The 25,504-nt window shown below is 37.8% G+C and overlaps 1 protein-coding gene across 1 annotated transcript; it reads right to left on the bottom strand.

The window, feature by feature from the left end:
- Window positions 1-5,064: 5,064 nt before the first annotated feature.
- LOC116869735 (alcohol dehydrogenase E chain) lies at window positions 5,065-20,453 on the bottom strand. Its single transcript, XM_032861146.1, has 9 exons — window positions 20,334-20,453; window positions 16,388-16,489; window positions 15,759-15,897; window positions 13,987-14,074; window positions 13,671-13,890; window positions 11,251-11,511; window positions 9,110-9,245; window positions 8,355-8,493; window positions 5,065-5,380 (listed from the first exon to the last, which is right to left on the bottom strand). The coding sequence occupies exons 1-9, from the start codon at window positions 20,349-20,351 to the stop codon at window positions 5,356-5,358; spliced, it is 1,128 nt and encodes a 375-aa protein (XP_032717037.1). The 5' UTR covers window positions 20,352-20,453; the 3' UTR covers window positions 5,065-5,355.
- Window positions 20,454-25,504: the final 5,051 nt, after the last annotated feature.

The raw sequence follows: 25,504 nt of genomic DNA, 5'->3' as shown, positions 1-25,504 counted from the left end.
TTTTTTACCCTAAAGATGGGGACACATCCCAATACTCTACTCTCAAAAACTGTTTTTATCTTCATGCTTTTTCCTATTACCTCTGCCTGGTATGACTGGGGAATGAGGCAATAACCACCTCATCTCCTGTGCCATCTTGGACCTCACATCTCACATCTACTTACTGGTCATCTTTTGAATACCATCTGTCGCCTCCATTATGGTGCATCCTGCACTCTCTCAGTCTTGCTGCCAAGTCACTTGTACTCCCTAAAGATATCTCATTTATCTGGTGCCCTCTTTCCCCTTTGACACTGCTCTAGAACAGGTTCCATTCTCTATTGTGTCTACCTAGTGAAAGCCTTCTTACTCTCCTCACCTCTCATGCCCCCTCCCCAAGGCTGCAAGAATGAGCTACTGATGTGTTGTGATCCATCACCCCTCTGCTCAGAAAATTTCAGTAAAGCTCTCATGGTCCAGGGGATAAAATCTAAACCTTCTTTGAAGAATTCAGGAATCCGTGTTACCTAGCCCCACACATTTCCCTTCTTAAAGTTGGCAGATCAGCAATATGAAATGATTATAATTCCCTGAACACATTCCACTCTTTCATGTTGAGCCCTCTGTCTGGGACCCTCCACCCCCTTTTCTTTGTCAAACTTCTCTTTACTTTTTATTTATTTATTTTTATTTATTTATCTTTAAAAATTTTTTTGAAGATCTTATTTACTTGTCAGACAGAGAGAGAGAGAGAGAGCGTGAGAGCTCACAAGCAGGGGGAACAACAGGCAGAGGGAAAAGCAGGGTCCCTGTTGAGGAAGGAGTCTGATGCAGGACTCGATCCCAGGACCCTGGGATCATGACCTGAGCTGAAGGCAGACACTTAACCGACTGAGCCACCCAGGCATCCCAACTTTGAGAATTTTTTTTTTCCAACTTTGCAAATTATTAAGCACTTCTGGGTTCTCTTGATTCTGACAGGATTGTGCAGATGATCTTCTGGACACCGGGTCCCAAGTGAATACAATGAGCAAACCAAGGCCACATATACAACATTAACATCATCGAAATTGTGTTTGGCCCCGAGTCTCGTGTTCCCATTCTTCTTGTATTCTTGCCTCCCTAATTTTGGTTTCTCTTTTTATTTGGTGACCCATTTCTTAAGTATTATTAGGTTTTTGACAAATAGAACTTAATGAACTTCAATAAAATTGTTATTTTAACATTTTCAGGGAACATCTAGTAGAGGTTATTTGTGTAATAATCATTTACTAACAGAATTAAGTAGTCAAGTGTCTAAGAAATATAATTTTCAAATACAGACTTGATCTCACTCTGCTTCAACTTCTGAGTGATTTTCTAATGGTTCTGTCCAAATGACTTTCTTTCTAATCCTAAACCAGCTTATATGATTTGTAAAATGGCAAGGGGTTAATTAAGAGATCCTATTGCTTCTTTTTGCTTATTTACTATTTCAGAAGGAGCCGTGTCACTGTATCAGAGCTATTAGTTACACCATCAACATGAAATTATTTCTCTGCAAACTGAAAATTTTCTTCAATTTGACAGAATTTTGGGGCTGGATAAAGGTCAGTGCAAGGTATGTATATTCACAGTTATATATTTTTAAAGGAGACCAGCAATGTGGAAATTTTTGGTTCTAGAGTCAAAATTTTCATTGCTGGAGACCAGTAGGACACCATGACCAAATGCACCATTATAGCCTCATCAGGATACCATTTTTATACTTTGATTTCAACCTGCCTCCTTTCCCACCAATGTCAATCCAGTGCTGGGTGCGGAAGGTACCTACCCCCAACTTCCCCACAGATACCCCATGGAGGACTGTGCCACTCAGTGACATGCCCTGTCCTACTCTCCACTTGCTACCCATAGCCTGGGAGGAAGGAGTGTTGGAGGTGATTATAGGCCTCTGGGCATCCAGTAGGATTTTATGCCCACTCTTGTGATGTGTGCATTTGGAACCATGCCTTCATTCTCTGGCAGCATCAGCATAAAACATTGGTGTGCTGAGTAATATGGGACCCATAGTATTCCATGGTGTTTTCTTAGAACCATTCTGAAAGCTGCCTTGACCATAAATATCTCCCTCAGCCTCTTTGACAAAACAATTAAACTCTGCCCTACGTGTACATGGCACTCCACAGTTGACTAGCATCATATTGTCTAATCTTTATGAAGCTGGGATGGCCTGGTAGAGTAATCTGTTTGTTTGTTTGTTTGTTTTTTCTCAGATTTATTGGTCCATTATGTTAATTGAGGTAAAGAAACCTTTTAAAATTTACAATAGTTTATCAAGTAATATAAATTTTTCTGTTTACCTCAAAACGTAATGCTAATCTCATTGTAAACAATGGACAGAATTTTTTATACCCAGATATATGAACAAAAGTTGACAAAGTAGACCTCATGCCAGCATCAAAAATACAACAGAACCTTCATTTTTCTTTTTACAATCACTGAATTCCATAACAAAGAGAAAAAGGGTAACTTTTTTTTGCCCCAAGTTTTAATTTAAATTTCCGTTAGTTAACATACAGTGTAATATAAGTTTCAGGTATAGAATGAAAAAGTTTGGTAGCTTCATGAAACAAAGACTGTGATCTATAAATCTCACTTCTCATCTACACATGTTCTCAAACACTTTTTTGGGGGGGGCGATGGCTTTTGACTTGGACTATTAGCAGCATGGAGAAAAGAGAACACATTTACGTGGGGACTTCATCAGTACCTCAGTTTTTTTCCTTTGAAAATTTTAAAGGTAAGAAATGATTTCTAAAAATAAGAAGCACAGTCCATAATTTGGACATGACTTAAGCAAAAGTTTTTAATCTCTTTTTCAATAGTTAAAAAGTTAGAAAGTTTGCTGGCAATTTATTTCAAGGGAATATATCAGATATACATCATCTCTCAATGCATTGCCAATGTACAGACGTTAGGGACAGGCACAAAGAAGTACAATGGTCAGGCTGTCTGCTGGACAGGACCAAAACCTCAGGGGTGTCTGGGTGAATGGTGCTGATTGTTAAGAACTGCTGGTTTGGTGTTCACTGAAAGTCCAGCTGACACAGGCATCATTTTATCACACTGATTCACATTTTGTTTGCAAGCTACTTTCCCCTCCACATTTCTGCACTGGTGAAAAAGCAGTCCCTCTCTTTTCCTTCCACTTTTGTTGTGACTAAAGGGTTGGTCTGAGACCAACTCTATGTGTCAGATAGGGGTGTGGACAGGTGTTATCTGCTCTGCCCTGGCCTACAGAAAATCCAGAATCATCTGGTAAGTGTGGTGCTGCGGGGTGAGGTGTGTGTGCCATACGCAATCATTGGTTAATAGGAAACACATCGTTGGTTAATAGTCAACACACAGGTGTTAGTTCTTCAACATTTCAGTCTATGGAGAATCTCTTAGCTGAAGCATGCTGCTCTGAGGTCTTCACAGCATCTTTAAGAAGCTCTTCTGCAGAATTGGATAAATCCTTAATATTGTCATAAGCTAGAGTTCTTTGTGTCTGTGTGATCTGTCAGTGCTGATACCGTACATCCTCCACAATCAAAAGTGTGTCAAAGGCACTAAATTAATCTTTTATACTTTAAAACAAACAAACAAAAAGGTTTCGTGGGCCTTGTGTTTTGAGGAATTCTTTAAAGCAATGGATGAAACAGCCTCAGAAAGGTTGAGAGACTTAGGGAAGGTCACCATTAGGTAGGTGCTAGATCACTTGCTCTCAGTCTGAAGTCCTTTCCACAATATCAAACAAACTGTGGACACAGAAACAAATAACTCTTTTAGAGAGAGACAAAACCCCTTAAAAGAGTACATCTGGAGATAAACCTTAAAATGCAAATCTTCCCTCAAGAGTGGAAAAGCATGGACAAATGAGTAAGTACCACAGGTTCTTGCATATTCAAAAAAATAACATTAATTCCAGGATTATAGATTTAAGACATGATAGTTACTAGAAAACTTCTAGATTGAAAATGCACATCTGTATATGCATGTATGTTTACTTAAAAAAAAAATCTATCACTTTGGATGTTTGTGCATTTCTTAGTTCCCCATTTTACATGTTGGGTCCACAGCTGCTTCTTTCCGATCCCTACCCTTCAAGTCACCATACTACCTTTTAATTACCGTATGACTCATTTTAGTTAATTGTAATAATTAACTGTGTAGCCAATAAAGTACCAAAAAATTACAGATTTTTGAATATGTTTCCAGGAATAGTTCAGTTTTCACATTTAATATTTGAACCTCATATTTATCACATGTAGCATGAAACTGCTTCTGTTTTAAAGAATAATGGCATATTCACTGTGAACAGTATGAAAAGCAGTAAGTGTACTTCCCTCTGTCATATAACAATATGTGACATTTCCCTAAAAAATTCCTCGTTTTTAGAATATAGCTAATAATTGGTAACAACTTTGTATGGTGCCTGATGGTAGCTAAATTTATTGTGGTGATTGCTTCATAATGTACATAAATGTTGAAGCACTACATCGTACATCTGAAACTAATATAAGATTGTATGTCAGCCACACTTCAATTTATTTATTTGTTTATTTATTTATTTTAAAGATTTTATTTATTTATTTGACAGGGATAACAAGTAGGCAGAGAGGCAGGCAGAGAGAGAGAGGTGGAAGCAGGCTCCCCGTAGAGCAGAGAGCCCAACATGGGGCTTGATCCCAGGACCCTGGGATCATGACCTGAGCCGAAGGCAGAGGCTTTAACCCACAGAGCCACCCAGGTGCCCCTACACTTCAGTTTAAAAAAAAAAAAAAAGAAATTCCCTGCATATAGAGGTTCTAGACCTTCCCTACTGTTAAATCTAAGTGTATCCTTTCCCAGACAATAGCGTTTCCCTTAGGACTTTGGTACATTTCATAAAAAGGAAAATATAGACAGTGGAAATAGAAATAGAAGAGTTCAAGCACAGTAGCTCATCATATGTATGTTGGAGGTTATTATGTACCATATAAAGTATAATGAAGACCTCCTCCCCTAGGTTTCAGGGACTAAAGGCGGCACAGGTACAAGAAATTCAAGAAGTCAAAGAAATACCTATCTTTCCTCAATGGAAAGATGCCATAATTCAACATGAGTAGAATGATTAAGAAGGAAAGTTTACTGGATTCAACTATGCAGCTAATGATTCATCTAGCTCTCACTTGAATTTTAAACATTGGCTTGAAAAAGTATTTCACATGAATTTTTGTTTCTTTTGGATAGCTCTCATGCATGATTTGTTGACTGCATCTCTGAAGAACAGAATTGGTGATGTTGTTTGGCTGCTCATTCCAGAAGGTTCACGAGCCAAAAGCCTGCTGCAATGAAGCCATCCATATGGTCTCAGAATGTTAGGATGGTGCGGATGCTGCAACAGGAAATAAAAGACATATTAGTTGTTTTACTGTTCAGATAACCCACCCTCTTCCATGTGAGAGTTCAAGGAACATTCAGCCTTGTCGCAGTGAGAGGCTCTTTGTGGTTCCCTCTACTTTGTTCACAGCCCTGTGCATTCACGTCAAGTCAAGTAGTACAGTGGGTCTTCTTTTGCTGGTCCTCTCTTGTGTGTTCTCCTGCCTTAAGCTCAATCATAACATCCTGAGTAGGACTGTCATTTAGGCTTCATTGTATATGAACATCCTCCAAAAATCACTTTGGAGAGCATGGATATCTGGCATAATAATGCAAAACAACAATGGATAATGGCGTGTAGTAAGTTCTTGCTGTTTGTCACATATTCTGTAAATGCTCTTCATATATTTTATCACTTAAACTTCAGCTGAAGCAACCATGCTAGGAGGCAGGCCATAATGTTTCCTTTTTAGAGATTAAAAACACTGAGAGAGAGAGGTTTATAACTTGTTCTAGGTCACATATCTATGTGGGGTGTGAGAATTTAAACCTAAATATAAAGTTGCAGAAATTACAAAATGATAGATAACTTGTCTAAAGGAACCATAATGTAATAAAGACCACCTTGAAGGTTTCATAGAGCTTTGATAAAGAAATGTTGAAGGATTCTTAAAAATAGATAATAAAGTTGATTTGTATTCAGAAACTTCATTCTTGTGGAGATTAGAAATGTAATACTTACACTGGAACTAATGTCCTTCCTAAAATCTATCTTCTGATGGATATATATTTTTAGAACAAGATGGTCTTTGTGCCTTAAATACATACATATATATATTCTTATATTTAATAAGGGAAATATATGTAATTTTAGAAACAAAGATAGTGTGAGGAAGAAAATAAAATTACTAGTAATCTCATACCCACAGATAATCAGTGCTAATATTTTCTTGAATTTTGATCAACTTTTTTTTAGAGTATGTCAATTTTTTACTGCTCATATTGAAAACTTGGGGTCATCCTGTATATGTTTGTATTCTCAATTCTGTAACTTAAAATTACAATATGAGAATTTCCAAATTTCATGAAATAACTTCTTTTTAATGGCTTCATTGATTTCTAGTACATTGTTGGAATTTATTTAACCATCCCCTTAATGTTGGACTTTAGTATGTTTCCAAGTTTTGATAATATAGATAATAGATGAGTGTGCTTAAATAGATGTATGTTTGTATCTCTGATTATTTCTGTAGAATAGTTTCCCAGAAATGGAATTGCTGGGACTAAGGATCTAAGTTTTTTTTTTAAAGGTTTCTGATACAAATTAACCAAATTACTTTCCAGAAAGGATGAAATCTGGTGCTCTCCTTTCTCAATAAGACTTGTCAGACTACCCAGTATGTTATGTGTGTGGGTGCTGAAGAAATTTATTTAAAGTTGAAAAACTCATGAGAAGTGTGTGATAGCAGAAAAAGTTATGGGCAATGCAACTAGAAGGTGGGAGTTAGCTATAACTGCTTAGTTCAAGTTATACCTCATGTATAAATGCAGACGACAGAATTCTTCTTAGGTGGTTATTATAGTTAAATGTTAGAGGTAGGAAATGGAAATCGGCTTTTTCCCAATCTTGGAAGAAAATGTAAGACTTCAGCCTTTAAAAGAGCATTCCCCTTTACAACACAGGCATCCCTCACTCTTCCTCCTTGCAGATGCTGCGTTCTTTATGAATTGAAGGTTTGTGGCGACTGTGTTGAGCAAGTCTCCCATTACTACTTTTTCCAACAGCGTTTGCTCACTTCCTGTCTCTTTGTCACATTGGGGTAATTCTTACAATATGTCAAACTTTCTCATTGTTGTTATATTTGTTCTGGGAACCTGTGATCAGTGATCTTCGATGTTATTAGGTAATTGTTATGTATTTTGTAATTGTTTTGGGGCTATCATGATTACACCCATAGAAGATGATGAACTTAATCCATGAGTATTGTGTATATTCTGACTGCTACTGGCCGTTCCCATCTCCCTCTATTTCCTGGGACTATCACCCAAGACACAACAATATTGAATTAGGCCAATTAATGACACTGCAGTGGTCTCTAAGTGTTCTAGTGAAAGGAAGAATCAAACTTTATTGCAGTCTTATTTTAAGAAATTGCCACAGTCGCCGCAAACTTCAGTAATCCCCACCCCGATCAGTCAGCAGCCAATGACACTGAGGTACGACCCTCCACCAGCAAAAAGATTACAACTCACTGAAAGGTCAGATGATGATTAGCATTTTTTAGCAACACAATATCTTTTAACTAAGGTATGTCCACTGTTTGCAGACATACTGCTATTGCGCACTTACTAGACTACAGTACAGTGTAAAAGTAACTTTTATAAGCACTGGAAAAGCAAAAACTTCTTTGACTCACTTTACTGCATATGTGCTTTATTGCAGTGGTCTGGAGACAAGCCCACCATACCTCTAAGGTATGCCTATAATTTTTAGTTGTGAAAAGTTCTTTGTAAACTGAAAAAAAAAAGTGGTGTCTTTCAATGAAAAAATTAGTGATATCTGTTTAGAAAAAAATATCAAGGTAGTTCTACCTGCTTCCATAATGAAATAGGCCCTTAATCTAATTTAAATTTATTTGTAGCCATTAAAGGTCAACCTTTTTAGGTGGCCAGGCAGAGGCAGCAGTGACTTCAAGTTATAGTTAAGACTGTGTGGCTGATTCTTTTCCTTGCAAGGGTGACTCTTCTTTAGTAAGTAAAGCTGAGTGGCTCTGATTATTCAGAGTCACTGTAACCAAAATAATTTGGTTTCAGTAGAAAAGGAAGTAAGAAAGCAATTGTTTTAGTTTCTCACAATACAATCTTAATTGTTGTTTATATCCAAAGACTGAACTATGAATGGAGAAACAAGGGACTCCAGTATTTTTTCATTCTTTCACCTTTTTTCTCTATTGACCCATACCCACCATAAAAAGAAACTTAGTATCTACCTCTTCCCAGAGCGAAGCAGGTCAAATCCTTCATTTATTTTTTCAAAAGGTAAAACATGGGTTATTAATGGATCCAGTGGAAACTTCTTAGCCATAAAATCAGCCACAAGTTTGGGGACAGAATCTTTACTCTTAAAGCCTGAAAAGAAAACATCATCGTAAGTTTCAGCTATGGTAAGAGGAGAAATGGAGAGGAGACTTTCCAAGCAGAATTAAGAGGAAAGTTTATAGAAAGTGCTATATGTCCCACAATATGTCTATGTCCCACAGACTACTATTACTGAGGCTAATAAGAGATAGTATTTCAATATCGTTTTGCCATGTTATTTTTTTTTAATCCACCTGGATAAACTGGGGTTCTTAATTATTAGCTCTCCATAGTGAAATTATACCATAGGTGCTTATTCCCAAAATCAAGGAGAAAATTTAGCCTAATTTTAGGTGATGAGAGCACACATGAATGACTGCTATGGATTTCCTGGGTCCTGTGAGGTATTTCAGTCCTTGTGCCATCATGGGTATAAAAGAAGGGTACTGGAAGATTCTAGTTAACTTATGGGAACACCAAAAATTGTGTCTTTGAACCTTCTGTGTGCATCAGATCCATAACTCTAGTTGATTTAGAGCCTATAGCTTATAAAGGAATTTTAATTTATTTTTAACCATGTTGCTTTTTAAAACCCGGTTTTGTCACTTGTAAAAGGGAAGAACTCCTGAGGTTAATAAGAATTCAGCCATCAAGCCTAACTACATACCACCAAAAATTGCTCCTTTCCAGGTACGTCCGGTCAATAGCAACATGGGGTTCATAGAGAGATTTTGTGAATTAGGAGGTACTCCTACAATGACGCTTACACCATAGGACTCTTGACAGCAGGACAAGGCAGCCACCTGGAATAAAATTAGTATTTAGCATCATTAAAGTGAATTTTCTGATAGTTCCCACTCATGATGCATGGTATCATGCAATACTGATTTAGTTAGATTGTGAGTGTGTTCGGGGAAGAGATAATGTCTTTTGTTTCTTTATTCCCCATTGTGCCTAGAATCGTGCTGTGATTATTTTAGGAAATGTCCAGAAAATCTTTTTTTTTAGTGAGACCAGTGGATGAATAATTTGTGTATGCATAATTCTTCCTTATAAAATACTGAGGGCAAACATCATTACAAACATATCTATATAAAGTCTGAGTCCTCAAGTAAAATTATTGTTTTGTCATCACATGGCTCTCAGGCAGTCTATGAATTCATTAAGTCATTTTTCATTTATTTATCAAGTCAATATTTTGAATGCAGTACTTTGAACTACGTGTTTTGATGGCAAACAAGATAAGGTCAATTACATCATCCAAATTGGTCTCTTATCCACTTGATGGTCTCCTGGAACTTCACAAGAAAGACTAGCTCCTCCAGTCAAGTTTTTAAACATGTTCCATTGTAAGAGAATTGTTGAGGACCTCCCTGCCCCAGCAATACATAAGGATTCATCCTTCGATTTCGGAATATGATGTATATGAAACCAGGTAACCTCAGAAGATGTGGCTGTTGGGTATTTGGTATCTTCACATGAAGTAACAATCCAATTTCACAGAAGAAAAGAGAGAGAAAACAACAGAAAAAAGGCATAAGAAGAAATGCTACCACTCTGAATAAAGTTGGATTCCTTTGGAACTTCTGTCCTCTGAAGTTGGCATATTGTCCCAAGTCAAGGCTACAAAGAGCTTAACTCTTAGGGCAGTGCTCCCTATTACAGCACTCCTGGGATTTACTGAAGAACCTCAAAAGGTGGATTTGTTGGCTTCTGGAGACTGTTTCAGTAGGATGCTAGAGAATTCTGGTTAGGTGGACTATAACTGGAGATGTGTTCCTCATTGCAATTGATGATATTTATAATTATTTGAAAGTAGCGTTTTGTATATTCCAACGGTGATGGAAACACTGCAAGATCAGAAACAGTATTGCAGGGCACCTGGGTGGCTCAGATGGTTATGCATCTGCCTTTGGCTCAGGTCATGATCCCAGGTACTGAGATCGAGTCCCACATCAGGCTCCCTGCTCAGCAGGGAGTCTGCTTCTCACTCTGCTCCCCCTGCTTGTGCTCTCTCTCTGTCAAATAAATAAATAAAATCTTAAAAAAAAAAAACCAGTATTGCATGTCAATAATACTAGCTACTGTTTATGGAGCTTTTCATCTGACAGGTAACACTGTGCTAGGTATTTTACATGTGTTATCTCATGTAATTTATAAACAATGCTATGCGATATGTATCTCTTAAATTTTTTTGGTGGAAAAAATATTTTGACTTTCTAAAGCATTTAGCCCAACACATAGATATTGGGTGCTAACTCTGTGCCAGGCACTGTGCTGTCTGCTGTGGCAAAATGGGGCAGTGTGGTAAATGGTAAAATGCAATATTTTCTATTAATAAAATGATACTGGTCTAAAATTGAACATTATCTCTTCTGGCCAAAGTATGATATATGAAAAGAAATCAAAACTTATTAAAACATAAAAAATTGTTAAACCATTTTTGTTAAGAATGTGGGGAAAAGTCAAACTTAGCAGTCTGAAAATAGAATTTATATTATCTATATTTACTTGAACTTGAAATTTTTTACTAAAAATTAACAAAGTAAATTTGTAATGGCTTAATTAAAAAAAAAAAAGGCCCCCTTCCTTCTCTAAAGGGGAACTACTGAGACAGATTTGCTTAGCTGATGGAATTAAAGATTTCTCATAGTAATAAATTGAATATCCCAGGTAACCAACAGGGGATAGAAAACCACCATTCATAGTTTTAAACATATTATTTATATATAATATTTATATTATGCTGCCTAAAAGTACACCCTGGAATGTAGAGACCGATATCTCAGGGCATTTCCTGTTACATACCATGGTGTCAAGCCGCCCGATGACTTCAAATGAAAAATCCACACTGCCACCACTCATTTCCTTCAGCACGTCCTGGATGGGTTCCTTGTAGTCCTGAGGGCTGATGCACTCAGTGGCACCCACTTCTTTGGCCTTTGCAAATTTGTCTTTGTTGATGTCCACCCCAATGATCCTGGCTGCTCCTGCTACTTTGCAGCCTATGATCACAGACAGGCCGACTCCTCCAAGGCCAAACACCACACAGGTGGAGCCCTGGGTGACCTGTATTTACAGAAAATGCAAGAATGGATTAAATAATGATTACTAGAAATTATCTAAGCTGAAGAAAGTGCCATGCCTTGTCTGTTATGAGAAGCTCTTCAAACTCTTAGGTCCAACCAGCTGTCAAATCTCATTAGGCTTTAGTTGCTTTGTGTTGAAATTAAGAGGGTTGAACTAGATGAGTGGTTTTTAGACTCTGCTGGACGTAAGACTCACCTGGGGAGCTTTAAAACATCTCCGTGCCCAGATCATGGCTCATAATCAATTTCATCAGAGTCTCTGCTGGTCAGACCCAGTTCCCAGGTGACTCCAATGGGAAGCCCAGGTTTGGAGCAGTGCATTGCATGATCTTTAAGCTCTAAATGCCAGTGACTCCCATCTTGAAGAGAATCTAATAGCTCAAATCCATCAACGCCCAGCTTTATTATATCACGCATAGAAATGCAAGTTTGGGGAAATGAAATAATAAGTGGAAAGATTATTCTGCAATACTGAAAAATAATCCAAACAGATCCTCAATAATTAATTCCTTGGTTCATTAGCTTTCAGTATCATGACCAGTATCACGAGAGCAGAAATGAGCTGTGAAACGTAGAAAAGTTATCCTTAGTTTAGAGGAAAGCCTGAGAACAGGGGAAATTTAACAGATAACTAAGATAATACAGCTTGAGACTGCTGTGATCTTGTGGGTTGTTATTCCTGCTTTTAAGAATGTACTAAAAACAATAGTGCACTGAAAAGTTGGTCTGTATTTTATTAATGGCTGAGATTAATTATTACGGGTGCCCTTGCTTCTGCTCTGCTCAAACAGATGATGTAATCGCACAAGACACCTAGTGCTAGAGCCACAGAAATTTGGAAAACAAGTGCGCTCAATGATTTAAATTGGTCTGTTAGTAAATCTAAACTGCTATGGTCAGCCTTCCGGGTGGCTGACTATATTTCTCCTGTCCCAAGTAATCATTCTGTGGGAAACAACACCACTTTTTACCTTACTTAGAAAAAATTGAGACTCGTGATTCTAATTTAAAGGTGAAGGTATTTATGTATCATGACTTAAGATTCAGCAATTTTTAAAAAGATTTTATTTCTTTAACAGAGAGAGAGAACACAAGTTGGCAGGGAGGCAGGCAGAGACAGAGAGGGGGAAGCAGGCTCCCTGCTGAGGAGAGAGCCTGATGTGGGGCTCGATCCCAGAACCCTGAGATCATGACTTGAGCCGAAGGCAGAGGCTTAACCCACTGAGCCACCCAGGTGCCCCTAAGATTCAGCAGTTTTGAGAGAAAGGCTAGTGGCTGCTCTCACACTAACCAGCTGTGAGATTTTCGGCAAATGGCTTTAGGTCTCTGAGCCTCCATTTCATAAAATGAAGGGATACTGAGAGATTTCCAACCTTTTGAGAAGAGGGGCCTTTAAAGAATTGCTCTTTAAAATCTGCCACCTTTAAAATCTGTGTGTGTGTGTGTGTGTGTGTGTGTGTGTGTGTGTTCTTGGCAGCAGACGAGATGCAGCAGTGAAATCCCGTAATGACTGGACTAAATGCCAAATGCATTATTGAAGCTTCATTACTTCCCTTTCAGGGATCCACAGAGCGGGTGGGTTGCTGACTCTTGGATTGGAGGTGTTCCAGATAAGGCTTTGGAATCTACTGCTGGTCTTAATTCTGGGAGTAGAGGATCCATGGGCTAGATGTTCCTCAGAGGCAACCCCTTCATCTCATTGACATCTGCTGCCTCAGAAGATTGCAGAACCTACTCTACCTGATGCATGTTGGTGCTAGCAATACAGTAAATTACTAAATGAGCTCCCAGCTCTAAAATTTAGTGATCACATAAAGAACAAGTAGAGAAGAATAATTGTAATAATAATTGTGAAAATTACAACTTTACTTTTGCCTAACTAAGCATCAATAGCTTTTTCGTCTGTGGTAAACAGATGAATTCTCTAGGAAACGCTCCTCAATTCCTTCCGAGGCCATTTTTGTGCTCATAACTGATAACCTAAATTTTGTAGAGTATATCAATGTTATTGTGGTAACAAGGCAGAAAGCTACCAGCAAATCTATGAAGAGTGATCTCTGATTACTGTGAGAAATGGCTCTCCTTTTAGTTCCTAATAGTCTGAGTATAACCAATTTTATCACTCATTGTCATTCCTACCTTGGCAATGTTGACTGCAGACCCATATCCAGTAGAAAATCCACAGCCAATGAGACAGACTTTCTCCAATGGTGAGGCTGCATCGACCTTGGCCACTGCAGTCTCATCCACCACTGTGTACTGGGAGAAGGTGCTGGTGCTGATGAAATGGTGGATGGGCTTTCCTCTGCAGATGAACCTGGTAGTTCCATCCTGCATGAACCCCCGAGGCTTGCTCAGACTGGCCAGTACAACACATAGACACAGAGGGCATGAGACAGGGACATAACCAATGCACAAATCCATTGGCTATGTAAGGAGAGTATCAGAAACTTACTCATTTTTCAAGCAGAAGTTGCCTTGCGGGTGTTTACAAACATCGCATTTTCCACACTGGGGCATGAAGAGTGGAATGACTTTGTCACCTGGAAGGTACAAAACACATTCTTCTTAAATTTCTACTCAGGAATTAAGGGAGTAAGAACTGGAAGCTAACGTGTGCGTCTTTGGAAAATCTCCAAGAAATAGAGTTCAGTCACCACCATGTCATTGGTCCCTCCCTGCCAGCACCCTTAATGGCCTGGGTTTGTATGTGCCTGAAGATTCCCAAAGAGGAAATGCGAATATAGGAAACAATGTGGATTTAAAGGACTACTTCTCCTGTGTTAATAGTTCTCTTTCATTGGATGCCTTTTCTCTTGGGGATTTTATACATACCATCTCATAAACCCTTGATAATTAAACCTTAAATATTCTCACTGTAACTGTAAATACAATTTTCAGCTGTAAGCAGGCTGCCATGATTCCATTAGATGCCTGGTAGACCTCAGTAGTTTTAATAGTTTGGGATGAAGTAAAAATGCATATTTTAGCAACCATTTCTTGGCTTTTCAGAGTGACTATGCATTTAGGGTTTTGTTTTGTTTTTTTAAAGGAAAACTAACAAAAATGGAACAAAAAGAATTCACCAAATCCCTCTGTAGACCTCAACAATGAGTTAGGCATGCTCTTTGAGGAAAAAAACTGACTTTCAAATGTTTGTATCTGGCAACCGAATTGGTAAATTATTTTTTCTGCTTTGGTAGAAGGAACAGGGGTAAAAAGTAAGTGTATTATTTATTATTAATTTATTTCTAACTAAAGGAAAGATTAAGAGCTGAAATTCAAACCAGATGATTTATTTTATTATTTTCTGTTGATAGGTCAATTAAGTATTTGGTAAGGGGGAGGGCACATTTACTGTTAAAGTGATTTTTTAGAATTAGAAATTTTATTTTTAATCACCTAAGCAACCTATCCACAAGACCCAGAAAAGTGGTTAGGTCATAATATTTAATACATAAATTTTAGATGGAGATGATGGCATGGAAATTTTCTATGTATTCACCCGTAAATTGTTAAACTATTAGGATAGGATATCCTATAGGATAAAATAAACATTAAAGATAAAGTAGTACTTTGTCACCAATCATATAACCACTTTAAAGGTACTAAAACAGATATTGTTTATGGCAGGATGTTTTCTGCTGGGTATACTTCCTTCCCTTCCATCTAGACTGTCTCATTCATTTCATGTTCAAGATGGGAGGCCATACTGGAAGAGGAAATCAGTGAATGGGCTCCTCTTCCCATCTAAGAGGAGATCATGTTGATTTAATTGTAGACTCATGGCCCCCATCCTGTGAAATCAGCATGGAACAGTTTCCATACACTGATTTGGAGGATCAGGCCATAGTCTTAATTTTTCTTATTTTGTCTCATTTGTCATTCTTTTTGGACCTGACAGAAGACAATACTCAGCAACAGTAAAATGGAAATTATTTGTTTATGAACTCTAACTTTGGCAGGCACTGCATCTTTTTCAATCCTGATGTGTCCCTGGGATCTAACCTGGTGTCTGACATCTAGTAGGTACTCAAAAGGCACTTGCTAAATGAGAGAACTTATGAGTGCATGAATGCACACATGTCTGAGTCAGACAGGGAGGAAAGAAAGGAGGAGACCTATGTTCTAGTCCCAGCTCTGCCATGACCTTCTGTAAGGTTTTTCCTGGCTGGATGATCTTGGGGTCCTGAACTGAGACACATTCCTTAAGTGAGAATTTTGTACCTGGTTTTACTGTAGTCACTCCTTCTCCAATGCTTTCCACAATGCCAGCTGCCTCATGGCCCAAGATTATAGGGAGAGGTGTGACAAGCGCTCCACTAGCCACGTGATCATCAGAACGACAGATTCCTGAGGCCACCATCTACACAATAAAAGGAGGATATTTAGATTTAGAAAAGATTAGGACCCTTTCCTTTTCCTCATCAAACAATTTGGAATAGTCCATAAAATAGTTGTTTCTGAAATATTTAAGTCTTATTTAATATACAAGAATATATCCTTTTTTATAGAAGTAGAAATTTCAGGTTAACACTAAGAAAATTGTCACTTAAGTTCTACCATCTGATGCTAATTGATTTCAAAATCTTGATGTATATCCCTTTGTGCTTTTTTCCTGTACAAACGCGTAAGTTCTTTTTTTATTTTATTAGGATTATACTGTATATACTCCTTGGTTCCTTCTTAAAAATTTGATGATTTGTATGTACATCTTTCCTTGACAATAAATGTAATTCCACTGCTTGGATCACCATATAAAAAGTGCCTTTTAATGGATTTTTGCTTATTTCCAATTTTACCATTTTCTGAAATTTTTAAACCTAAAACTAAATAGAAATGGAAAAATGTTTCACCTTAATACGAACTTCATGGGCCTTAGGTGGTGCGACCTCGACCTCCTCTATGGAAAAGGGTTTCTTTATCTCCCATAGCACAGCTGCTTTGCATTTGATTACCTGGAAATTGAACAGAACGATGATACCAGTTTTTCCCCACTCTTAAAGTCAAGGAGAGTGACTTTCATTTTGTTATGTGCAACATCTATCCCATGTCTAGAAACTAACAAGGGTTCCATAGAAATGAAAGATCTCTGATTTACAAAGAGAATAAAAATACTTTTTTAAACAACAGGCAAAGCAATAACATAAGGAAAGAGAAACAGAATTAACTCTAATGAGATATTGCGATAAAAGGGAATATATTCTTTTAGGCCTCTGTATGTTGGTTTTTCTTCTCCAAGGGATGTTTCTTCCTCATATTTCTTAATGTGGTCCTTAAATTGGTTGTTTATCCACAACTGTTGACTAGTGCATGAAGTTCTGAATCGAGATAATTTCGCTGACAGGTGTAGTGCTATTCACATGAAATCTATTGCCTTCTTGCTCAATTCTCTGCTGAAACCCAAACGATCTAACTTTATGATTTCATTTGCACATTTGCCTCCCTGCCCACAATGCCTTCTTTTTCTCTATTTGGCTGTTCTCTTCTTTTGACTTTGTTTTCCCTACTGTTTGTGTGTGCTACTTGTTTGCATCACTCATTTGACAGTTAGCTTTGATAGTCCTGTCTTTTTCATCAAATGTATGTGTAGAAATTCCTTCCATATTAGATTTGCAACAAAAATTGCCGAGGTTATAGCTGTACACACCCACTCACACCCACCCACATTTGCACATATATATTTAAAAATGGGAGAATGGTGTGCTTGAATTTCTAGCTTGCACAGGCGACTCATGGAAGTTCTTAAAAATAAAAAGGTGAAAACTGTTTTTAGTGCTTGGGAATGTAATATAAAACTTGTCTTGGGGCTCCTGGGTGGCTCAGTCGTTGAGTGTCTGCCTTTGGCTCAGATCATGATCCCAGGGTCCTGAGATCCCAGGGTCCTGAAATGGAGTCCCGCATCGGGTTCCCCGCTCAGTGGGAGGCCTGCTTCTCCCTCTTCCCACTCCACTTGCTTGTGTTCCTTCTCTTAAAAAAACAAACAAACAAACAAAACAAAAAGAAACAACAACAACAAAAAACTTGTCTTCATTGTTGCAAAGCTTATACAGGTAAGGGAGTTTTTCCCAGAAAGAATTGATGTAATTGCAAATATGATAAAAAAAAATCTTCAATAGAAATTTATCCTTCTGACAATTCATTTTCATTATTTATATGTCAAATCCTTCCACTTTGCAAGGCTTTTGCATTGACCATAGTCAATGCCACAAAAAATGTGAAAGCTCTTGGAAATAACACACTAATGATAGATGGGTCCTAATTATAGGGTTCTGTTCTGGGTGAATTACACGCTTGATCTGTAAACCTCACAATAATGCTACCACGGCAGTATTATTGAATTTTTGGTCTATTTTACAACTAAAAAGATTGAGCTCAATTGACTCAGTAATTAATTGAATAATTTTCCCAAAAGTCACAAAGCTGGCTGTCCAGAGAATCCAACTTAAAAAAGAATCATCCAACTTTACTTGTTTGCTACCCCATGGTAGTGAAAGATTAACAAAGGTTAAATAGTAGTAGCAGCAACAGTAGTGATAGCAGTGACTAATGTTTATTGAATTATTTCTATGTGCCAGGCACTATCCTAAGTGTTTTGCAGTATTGATTTATTAAGTTCTCACAACCACCTTATAAAATAGATATTACTGCCTCTTAGAATTTGAGGACAATAGAATGCAGGAAGGATAAACCTAAATGGTGTTGCGCAAAGCTAAAAGTGATTGATGTTGCATCCAAAGGGAGAGGATTGTTTTCATTAATACATTTGGTTTACACTTTTGCTCTCTGACCTCCTTCTTTTAAGCTGAGTTTTGGCATATTTAACTTTCCTTTTTCCTAACTATTCTTCATTTGAAACCTAATGCCATTGTAAAGGGTAACTAGTAATGAATGAAAATAAAGAGAGTTGCAATGAGAAAACTGACAGCTGGTGGCCTGTGTGATTTTCAGCAGATCTTACTGATACAACAGGAGTGTTGTATCACAGTGTGTGTAGAAACCTCTGAATGTTTAATTTCTCTTAGCAAGATAGCATGCTGTGGGTGGGGTCCACTTCTAGCATAACACCTATGCTGGAAACAGCTGCACAGGCTTTTGCAATTGATCAGTTAAACAACATGAATTGTTTATGTTGCATGACCACTTGCGTGTTTCTCTGCCCCCTTGAGCACACTAAACAAATAGACGCGAATCCATGGAAGACTTGGAATCGGCTATCTGTGTTCCGGTGCTAATAAGTGATTCAAACTGTGTCACTCTTACTATTTTTTTGTAAACAAACAAACAAACAAACAAAAAACGGAAAAGACATTATTCCATAGGATTTCTATGGAAATTTCCTGGATTATGCCACAATCGGACCCTTTTATTTATTTATTTATTTATTTATTTATTTATTTTTAAATTATTTTATTTATTTATTTGACAGAGATCACAAGTAGGCAGAGAGGTAGGCAGAGAGAGAGGAGGAAGCAGGCTCCCCACAGAGCAGAGAGCCCGATGTGGGGCTCGATCCCAGCACCCTGGGATCACAACCCGAGCCGAAGGCAGAGGCTTTAACCCACTGAGCCACCCAGGCGTCCCAATAAGATCCTTTTAATTCATAATTTGCATGCTGATATTGGCTTGCTTAACCTTGATGATTCTAATGCTTTGAAATCAATATGCCTTTTGTAAGAGATTTCATAGGAAGCTTCAAAGGATAAAATTCTCTGAACCAAATTCCTGTCATAGACCTTTTGTCAGATTTAACTTTCCTGTGTTCCTAAAAATATGATTACAAAAAATAACACATTTAAATTATGGTTTCTTAGTATAAAGATAACTTCTTGATTAAGAACATAGAATTTTAGATTTGCGAATTATTAGTGATTGGCCATATCTACTGCACGTTAATATAGGAAGTCAAGACTATTAGGTACAGATGCTATTCATTCTTGATAAAGATATTTAGGAATTGCCTTTTTTTTTTTTAAGAAATAGAAATTAAATTTAGAGATCACCCAATTCAACAGAAAAAAAAAAAAAAACCCTCCACTGGTTTTTACATGAAGCTTTGCATAAGCCAATTATTAATAAGACAATTTAAAAAAATATTTTTCCTTTTAATTGAACAGATGGGGAGACAATGCATAAACAGGTATTTTGCATGATTTCATGAAGGCACTTTTAGTTTTCTCGTGTGACTTCCGCAAGTTACAGCAAAAGCTGTAGGAAACATTAAATTGCCATTGCATAGCATTTAAAATTGAATTCAGACAGGACACTCAGGTGTACAAAGAGCTAAATTTTTTGGAAAAAAAGTGTTCTGAAACTCATCAACTATAAGTGTACTATAAGTTATACTTCAAAATAATTTATAAGAAATATGTCCCAGTTTTGTCACAGTCTATAAAGTACTCTTAACAGAGGAATAGCCTATTTTCATTGTAGTGTAGTAGAATAGCATATTGAAGCACATAATGTTGTATTTCAGTACATATTATTTCTTTTTTTTTTAAGTTTTTAATGATTTTATCAATTTATTTGAGAAAGAGAGAGAGCATGAGAGGAGAGAGGTCAGCGGGAGAAGCAGACTCCCGAGCAGGGAGCCGGATGCGGGATTCGATCCCAGCACTCCAGGATCACGACCGGAGCTGAAGGAAGGCAGTCGCTTAACCAACTGAGCCACCCAGGTGCCCCTAAGTACATATTATTTATAATTTTCATGTGAATTTTAAATTATTCATTAATACTATCTCTTTGTGTATTGTATAATAAGAATATATTTCTGAAAGGAAAAAAAAAAGTTTTTTTGCTTACTTTTCCTACTGTGCTCATGGTTCCGTTTTCTCTTCAAGGCAGGAGACTGGTGAATCCTTATACTGTTTTCTGCTTGAGTACATAAAGTTGATACATTACACAGATTGTTTGCTTCAGTAACAACCCGTTGCACTCACATGATCTGAGGTTTTTAAGCCAATCTCCTCAGTTTATTCTCCAGCCAACTCAAATCAGAAAGGAAAGGTCACCAAGCCAGCGTTCACGCACTGACTTTTTTGGCAATATGCCAACTTCAATTAATATCTTGATTTCATTAAGTTAAATATTTCCCTACATATAAATTTTAATCTCCCTCTTTTTCCTGGATTCTATATTTCTTCTCTCTCAATCCCACATAGGGTGTTCAGAGTTGTTTTCTCATTGCCTGCACTAATGTCCAACTTCTTTTTTTTTTTAATCTTTAAAGATTTTATTTATTTATTTGTCAGAGAGAGAGAGAGAGAGAGAAAGCACAAGCAGGCAGAGGGGGAAGCAGGCTCCCTGCTGAGCAAGGAGCCCAGTACGAGCATGACCTGAGCTGAAGGCAGACGCTTAACCAACTGGACCACCCAGGCACCCCAGGCAGACCTTAACCCTACCAGCTATGTGCACTTGGATTTTTTATTTAAGTGTCTTTTGTCTCAGTTTTGTTATCTATAAAATGAGGATGACTAACCTCCTCAAGGAGTTGTCTGAGGAAAACAGATCATCCTTTTAAAGCGCTTAAAAGAGAGCCTGAAATAGGACAAACTTGGATGCATATTAGCTACTCGCTAAGGTTTCAGTGCTAACTACATTATTAAACCACTTTCTTCCTGTTCTCCGAGCACTCCAGGGGCTGAATGTTCTTAATGTTCTGTGTGGCCTTAACATGCCTTTTGTGATCTTTCAGCTTTCCAGCAATTGTGCCACCAGTTTTCTGTATTAAATCCCCTTTGTTTGAAATAGTTTTCTATTTCCCTTACTTAAAACTAAGACAGTTCTTCTCACCAAGAGTCCTCCTGGAAGTGCATTCTCAAGTAAACAAAGTATTTAGGCAGAGTTGATGTCTTTGTAATGGTCGCAGTTTGCTGACAGAAAGCACTGGAATGAGTATGTTTAAGGAGGTTGAGAAGAAAGGAAAAGATCCAGAATCATCAACAGAGAAGTGGAGAGATGACTAACAGGGCCCAGTTGCTCTTTTCCATTACAGATTGAATGTAGGCCTCATCTGCAATGTTTTGCACACTGTCCATGTGCCTTCCAGCAGTTTTCTGGAGCACCTGCAAGGGGTTCAAAATATAGTACCTTTTGAATCCTCATATGATAAAGTCACTGAAAATGTGATGATCAGCCACAAAAACCTATTTGCGTAAGGCTATGAAATTTGTTTTAGAATTCCCATTTATTTTGTATTCTATGAGTCCTAGAATATGACCAACTCTTTTGTCTTCATCATTTTTCTAGTTTTTGATTTTTTGTTTTCATTTTTGCCAAAATTATACATGCCTATATGTAGGCAAAAATTTTTTTTCTACAAAATCTCATAAGAGACTCTTAATCTCACAAAACAAACTGAGGGTTGCTGGGGGGTGGGGGGAGAGGGATGGGGTGGCTGGGTGATGGACATTGGGGAGGGTATGTGCTATGGTGAGTGCTGTGAATTGTGTAAGACTGATGATTCATAGACCTGTACCTTTGAAGCAAATAATACATTATGTTAATAAAAATAATTGAAAAGGAAAAAAGAAGCAACTTCTTAAGAGAAGCAGCAGTATTGACCCTCCTACTTCTTCCTACATTTATTCCTCCCTAGCAGCCACAGCTTTCAACTTTTGAAACTTGCTATATTGTTTTTTTATTTCCACATCTCTTAAGTAGTATCCCTATATTCTTAACTTGGTTTTTCTTTGTGCATGTCTATTAACTTCACATTTTGGAGGATGAAAATTTGAGATGGTCATTACCACAAAAATACTCTACTTCTCTTCTGCTTCTCAAAGGAGTAACAATATAATTTGTATTATTCAGACTATGTGAATGCTGCTTATGGGTGAGCTGTGTAGTTTACAGTGTTTTTTGTTTTTGTTTTCTACCTTTACCTAAGCAATTCTGCTTTCCCCTAGGATTAATTTTTTTTTTAAACTAGTTTGGTTTTATGGCTAACAGACACATGAAAAAATGTTCTTCATCATTAGCCACCAGGGAGATTCAAATAAAAAACCACATTGAGATACTAATGTGGGAAACAGAAGCAGAAGAAAAATTATTAAATTTCCTTACCCACTGACAAGTCCTTGAAACAGGCAGAGTGATTCCTCTAGGGATTCTCCACCTTAAGGCTTCGCTAAGGGCAAAGGGCTATCCTAGCCTGACCGACCCCTATGCCCAACCAGGATCCTGTGAGTCTACTTTAACAATTTCTTTGGAAACTTCCTTTATCTCTAAACCCTCCAAGATAGTGTTGACAATCATCCCCAAGCATATGGCCCACTGATCTAAAGGGTCTCAGGACAAAAGTTTTATTACCAGTAATGAATAACCTTTTCCCCAACAATAGCAGCCCCTCAAGGTCCTGGAAACCTTGCTTCCAAAATTCCTTAGAGACTTACACCATCCCTGACTCCCTCCCAATTGCAAGTATATAATGGACCACTCCTCACAGCCCTGGAGCAGTAGCTCTTTCTGCCCATGGGTCCTGTCCCCATGCTTTAATAAACCACTATTTTGCACTGAAGATGTTTCAAGAATTCTTTCTTGGTCATTGGCCCTGGACCTCACCCAACCGAACCTCACTTATATTCTAAAATGTCATCAATACCACCTTACATCAGTTAGAATGACAAAAATTGACAAAGCAAGAAACAACAAATGTTGGAGAGGATGTGGAGAAAGCGGAACCCTTTTACACTATTGGTGGGAATGCAAGTTGGTGCAACCACTTTGGATAACAGTGTGGAGATTCATTAAGAAATTAAAAATAGGGGCACCTGTGTGGCTCAGTGGGTTAGAGCCTCTGCCTTTGGCTCAGGTCATGATCCCAGAGTCCTGGGATCGAGCCCCGCATCGGGCTCTCTGCTCAGTGGGGAGCTTCCCCCGCCCCCACTCTGCCCGCCTCTCTGCCTGCTTGTGACCTCTGTCTGTCAAATAAATAAATAAAATCTTTAAAAAAAGAAATTAAAAATAGAGCTACCCTATGACCCTGCAATTGCATTACTGGGTATTTTCCCCAAAGATACAGATGTAGTGAAAAGAAGGGCTATCTGTACCCCAGTGTTTATAGCAGCAATGGCCACGGTTGCCAAACTGTGGAAAGAACCAAGATGCCCTTCAAAGGACGAATGGATAAGGAAGATGTGGTCCATAATACACTATGGAGTATTATGCCTCCATCAGAAAGGAGGAATACCCAACTTTTGTAGCAACATGGATGGGACTGGAAGAGATTATGCTGAGTGAAATAAGTCAAGCAGAGAGAGTCAATTATCATATGGTTTCACTTATTTGTGGAGCATAACAAATAGCATGGAGGACATGGGGAGTTAGGAGAAGGCAGTTGGGGGAAATTGGAAGGGGAGGTGAACAATGAGAGACTATGGACTCTGAAAAACAATCTGAAGGGTCTGAAGTGGGGGGGAGGTTGGGGGAACCAGGTGGTGGGTATTAGAGAGGGCACGGACTGCATGGAGCACTGGGTGTGGTACAAAAACAATGAATACTGTTATGCTGAAAATAAATTAAAAAAAAAAGATTAAAAAAAAAGCAAAAAAATAAAATAAAAAAAGAAACCTCAAAATAAGAGGAAACTGACTTCAAAAAAATGACCAGGATTATAATAATTTATTTATTTAAGTTTCAAAGTGACAATAGTCCAAATCAGGTGAGATTTGTTTTACCAAGCATTCTAGAAGCAAGTAGGAATGAAACAGGACCTCTGGCAATGCTAGGGCTGAGGTCTTGGAATGTAGTCCTCTCTCTTTCTGAGTTATTACTCCATTAGGTGGACACACTGGAGAGTTTCTTTAGAATTCTGCCATGTGCTTTGCAGGACATTTGGTGGCTTCCACTAAAGGAAGAGAGCCCATTTCTGTGATTCTCAGTTGCCAGAATGAAAGCACTAGTGTGGGTCCTCTGTTTTGCAAAAATAAAGTGGAAGTTCTTTACCACCTTTTATTCCTAGGAAAGCACTCCTCAGCATTCTTTTCCTAAAGACAGAGAAACCAGAAGCCCTCATTCTAGTTACATTAGGCCATGAAAGTTTGAACAAGATGGAACCTCAAATGTTGAGAGTTGGAATCCAGGCCTTGGACTCAGGTGGACATATCAGGCTTTTGATTAAATTCTAATCCATAATTACATATGCTATTTGTGCTTCATGGGTTTTTTTTTTTTTAATATCCAAGTTTGTTTTAAGAAATGTTTTGCTGAGTAAATAGTGCTACTTTTGAGATATGCCAGATAGTTATGTAAGTATATGGTTCTTTGCTAAATTTGCATTGAAATTTATAAAATGCCAGCAAAGTTAAAACTCTGTTCCTCCCACCCCCCAAAGGTACAAGTTTGGGTAAACATTATTTTTAATTGAAATGTTGACTTGATTTTTAAGTGAGAGTCTTATTCATTCAGAGTAGAAAAAAAAATCCAAATATGAAATTAGATAATTCGGCTGCCAGAAAGAGCAGTGGCCGAGAACATGTTTTGCTACTTCATTCAGTTCTTTGGCTAACATGATGTTGTATTTAGTTTGTTGGATGCTTGGTGCTGCCAGAAATACATATCCTTTCAACCGGATTGTTGAATCAGTCGAGAATACATAGTGTCCATTGGGAATAGGATGTTCTACTAGGTACTGTTTAAAGAAAGAATTTGCAGTAGTCTCTGTTTTATGAAACTATATGTATAAAGGGTTGAATTCTCAGGGAAGGCATCAGTCACTTCCCGTCAGGTCAAGGGGTGACTTGCAATGTCAGCAAGGTAGTGGAAAGAACTACTGGAACCCAAGGCTAATTGCCTGGAGTAACAGGGATTTTTACTTTTTCTTTCATGAAGAGAATCCAACTCTGTGAAGAAATGAGGAACAAAAAGATGAACAAATATTTGTGCATGAGAAAGATAAATATTACTTTATGAGGGCACAGCTAATTATTACAGAAGACTAGAAAACCTTATAGATATAAAAAAAGAGCGAGAAA

Source organism: Lontra canadensis, unplaced genomic scaffold (assembly GCF_010015895.1).
Source record: "Lontra canadensis isolate GAN:19392208 unplaced genomic scaffold, GSC_riverotter_1.0 scaffold1, whole genome shotgun sequence".
Lineage (NCBI taxonomy): Eukaryota > Metazoa > Chordata > Mammalia > Carnivora > Mustelidae > Lontra > Lontra canadensis.
The sequence above is the reverse complement of the archived record's forward strand: the minus strand, read 5'-3'. Positions and strand labels throughout refer to the sequence as shown.

Excerpts from the sequence above, each read along its gene's own strand:
- LOC116869735 (XM_032861146.1), bottom strand. Across the intron at positions 15,898-16,387 it reads CCCATGAAGTTCGTATTAAG|ATGGTGGCCTCAGGAATCTG; the intron begins GTGAAACATTTT and ends TTTATTGTGTAG. Across the intron at positions 5,381-8,354 it reads CTGCTTCGCTCTGGGAAGAG|CATCCGCACCATCCTAACAT; the intron begins GTAGATACTAAG and ends TTCCTGTTGCAG.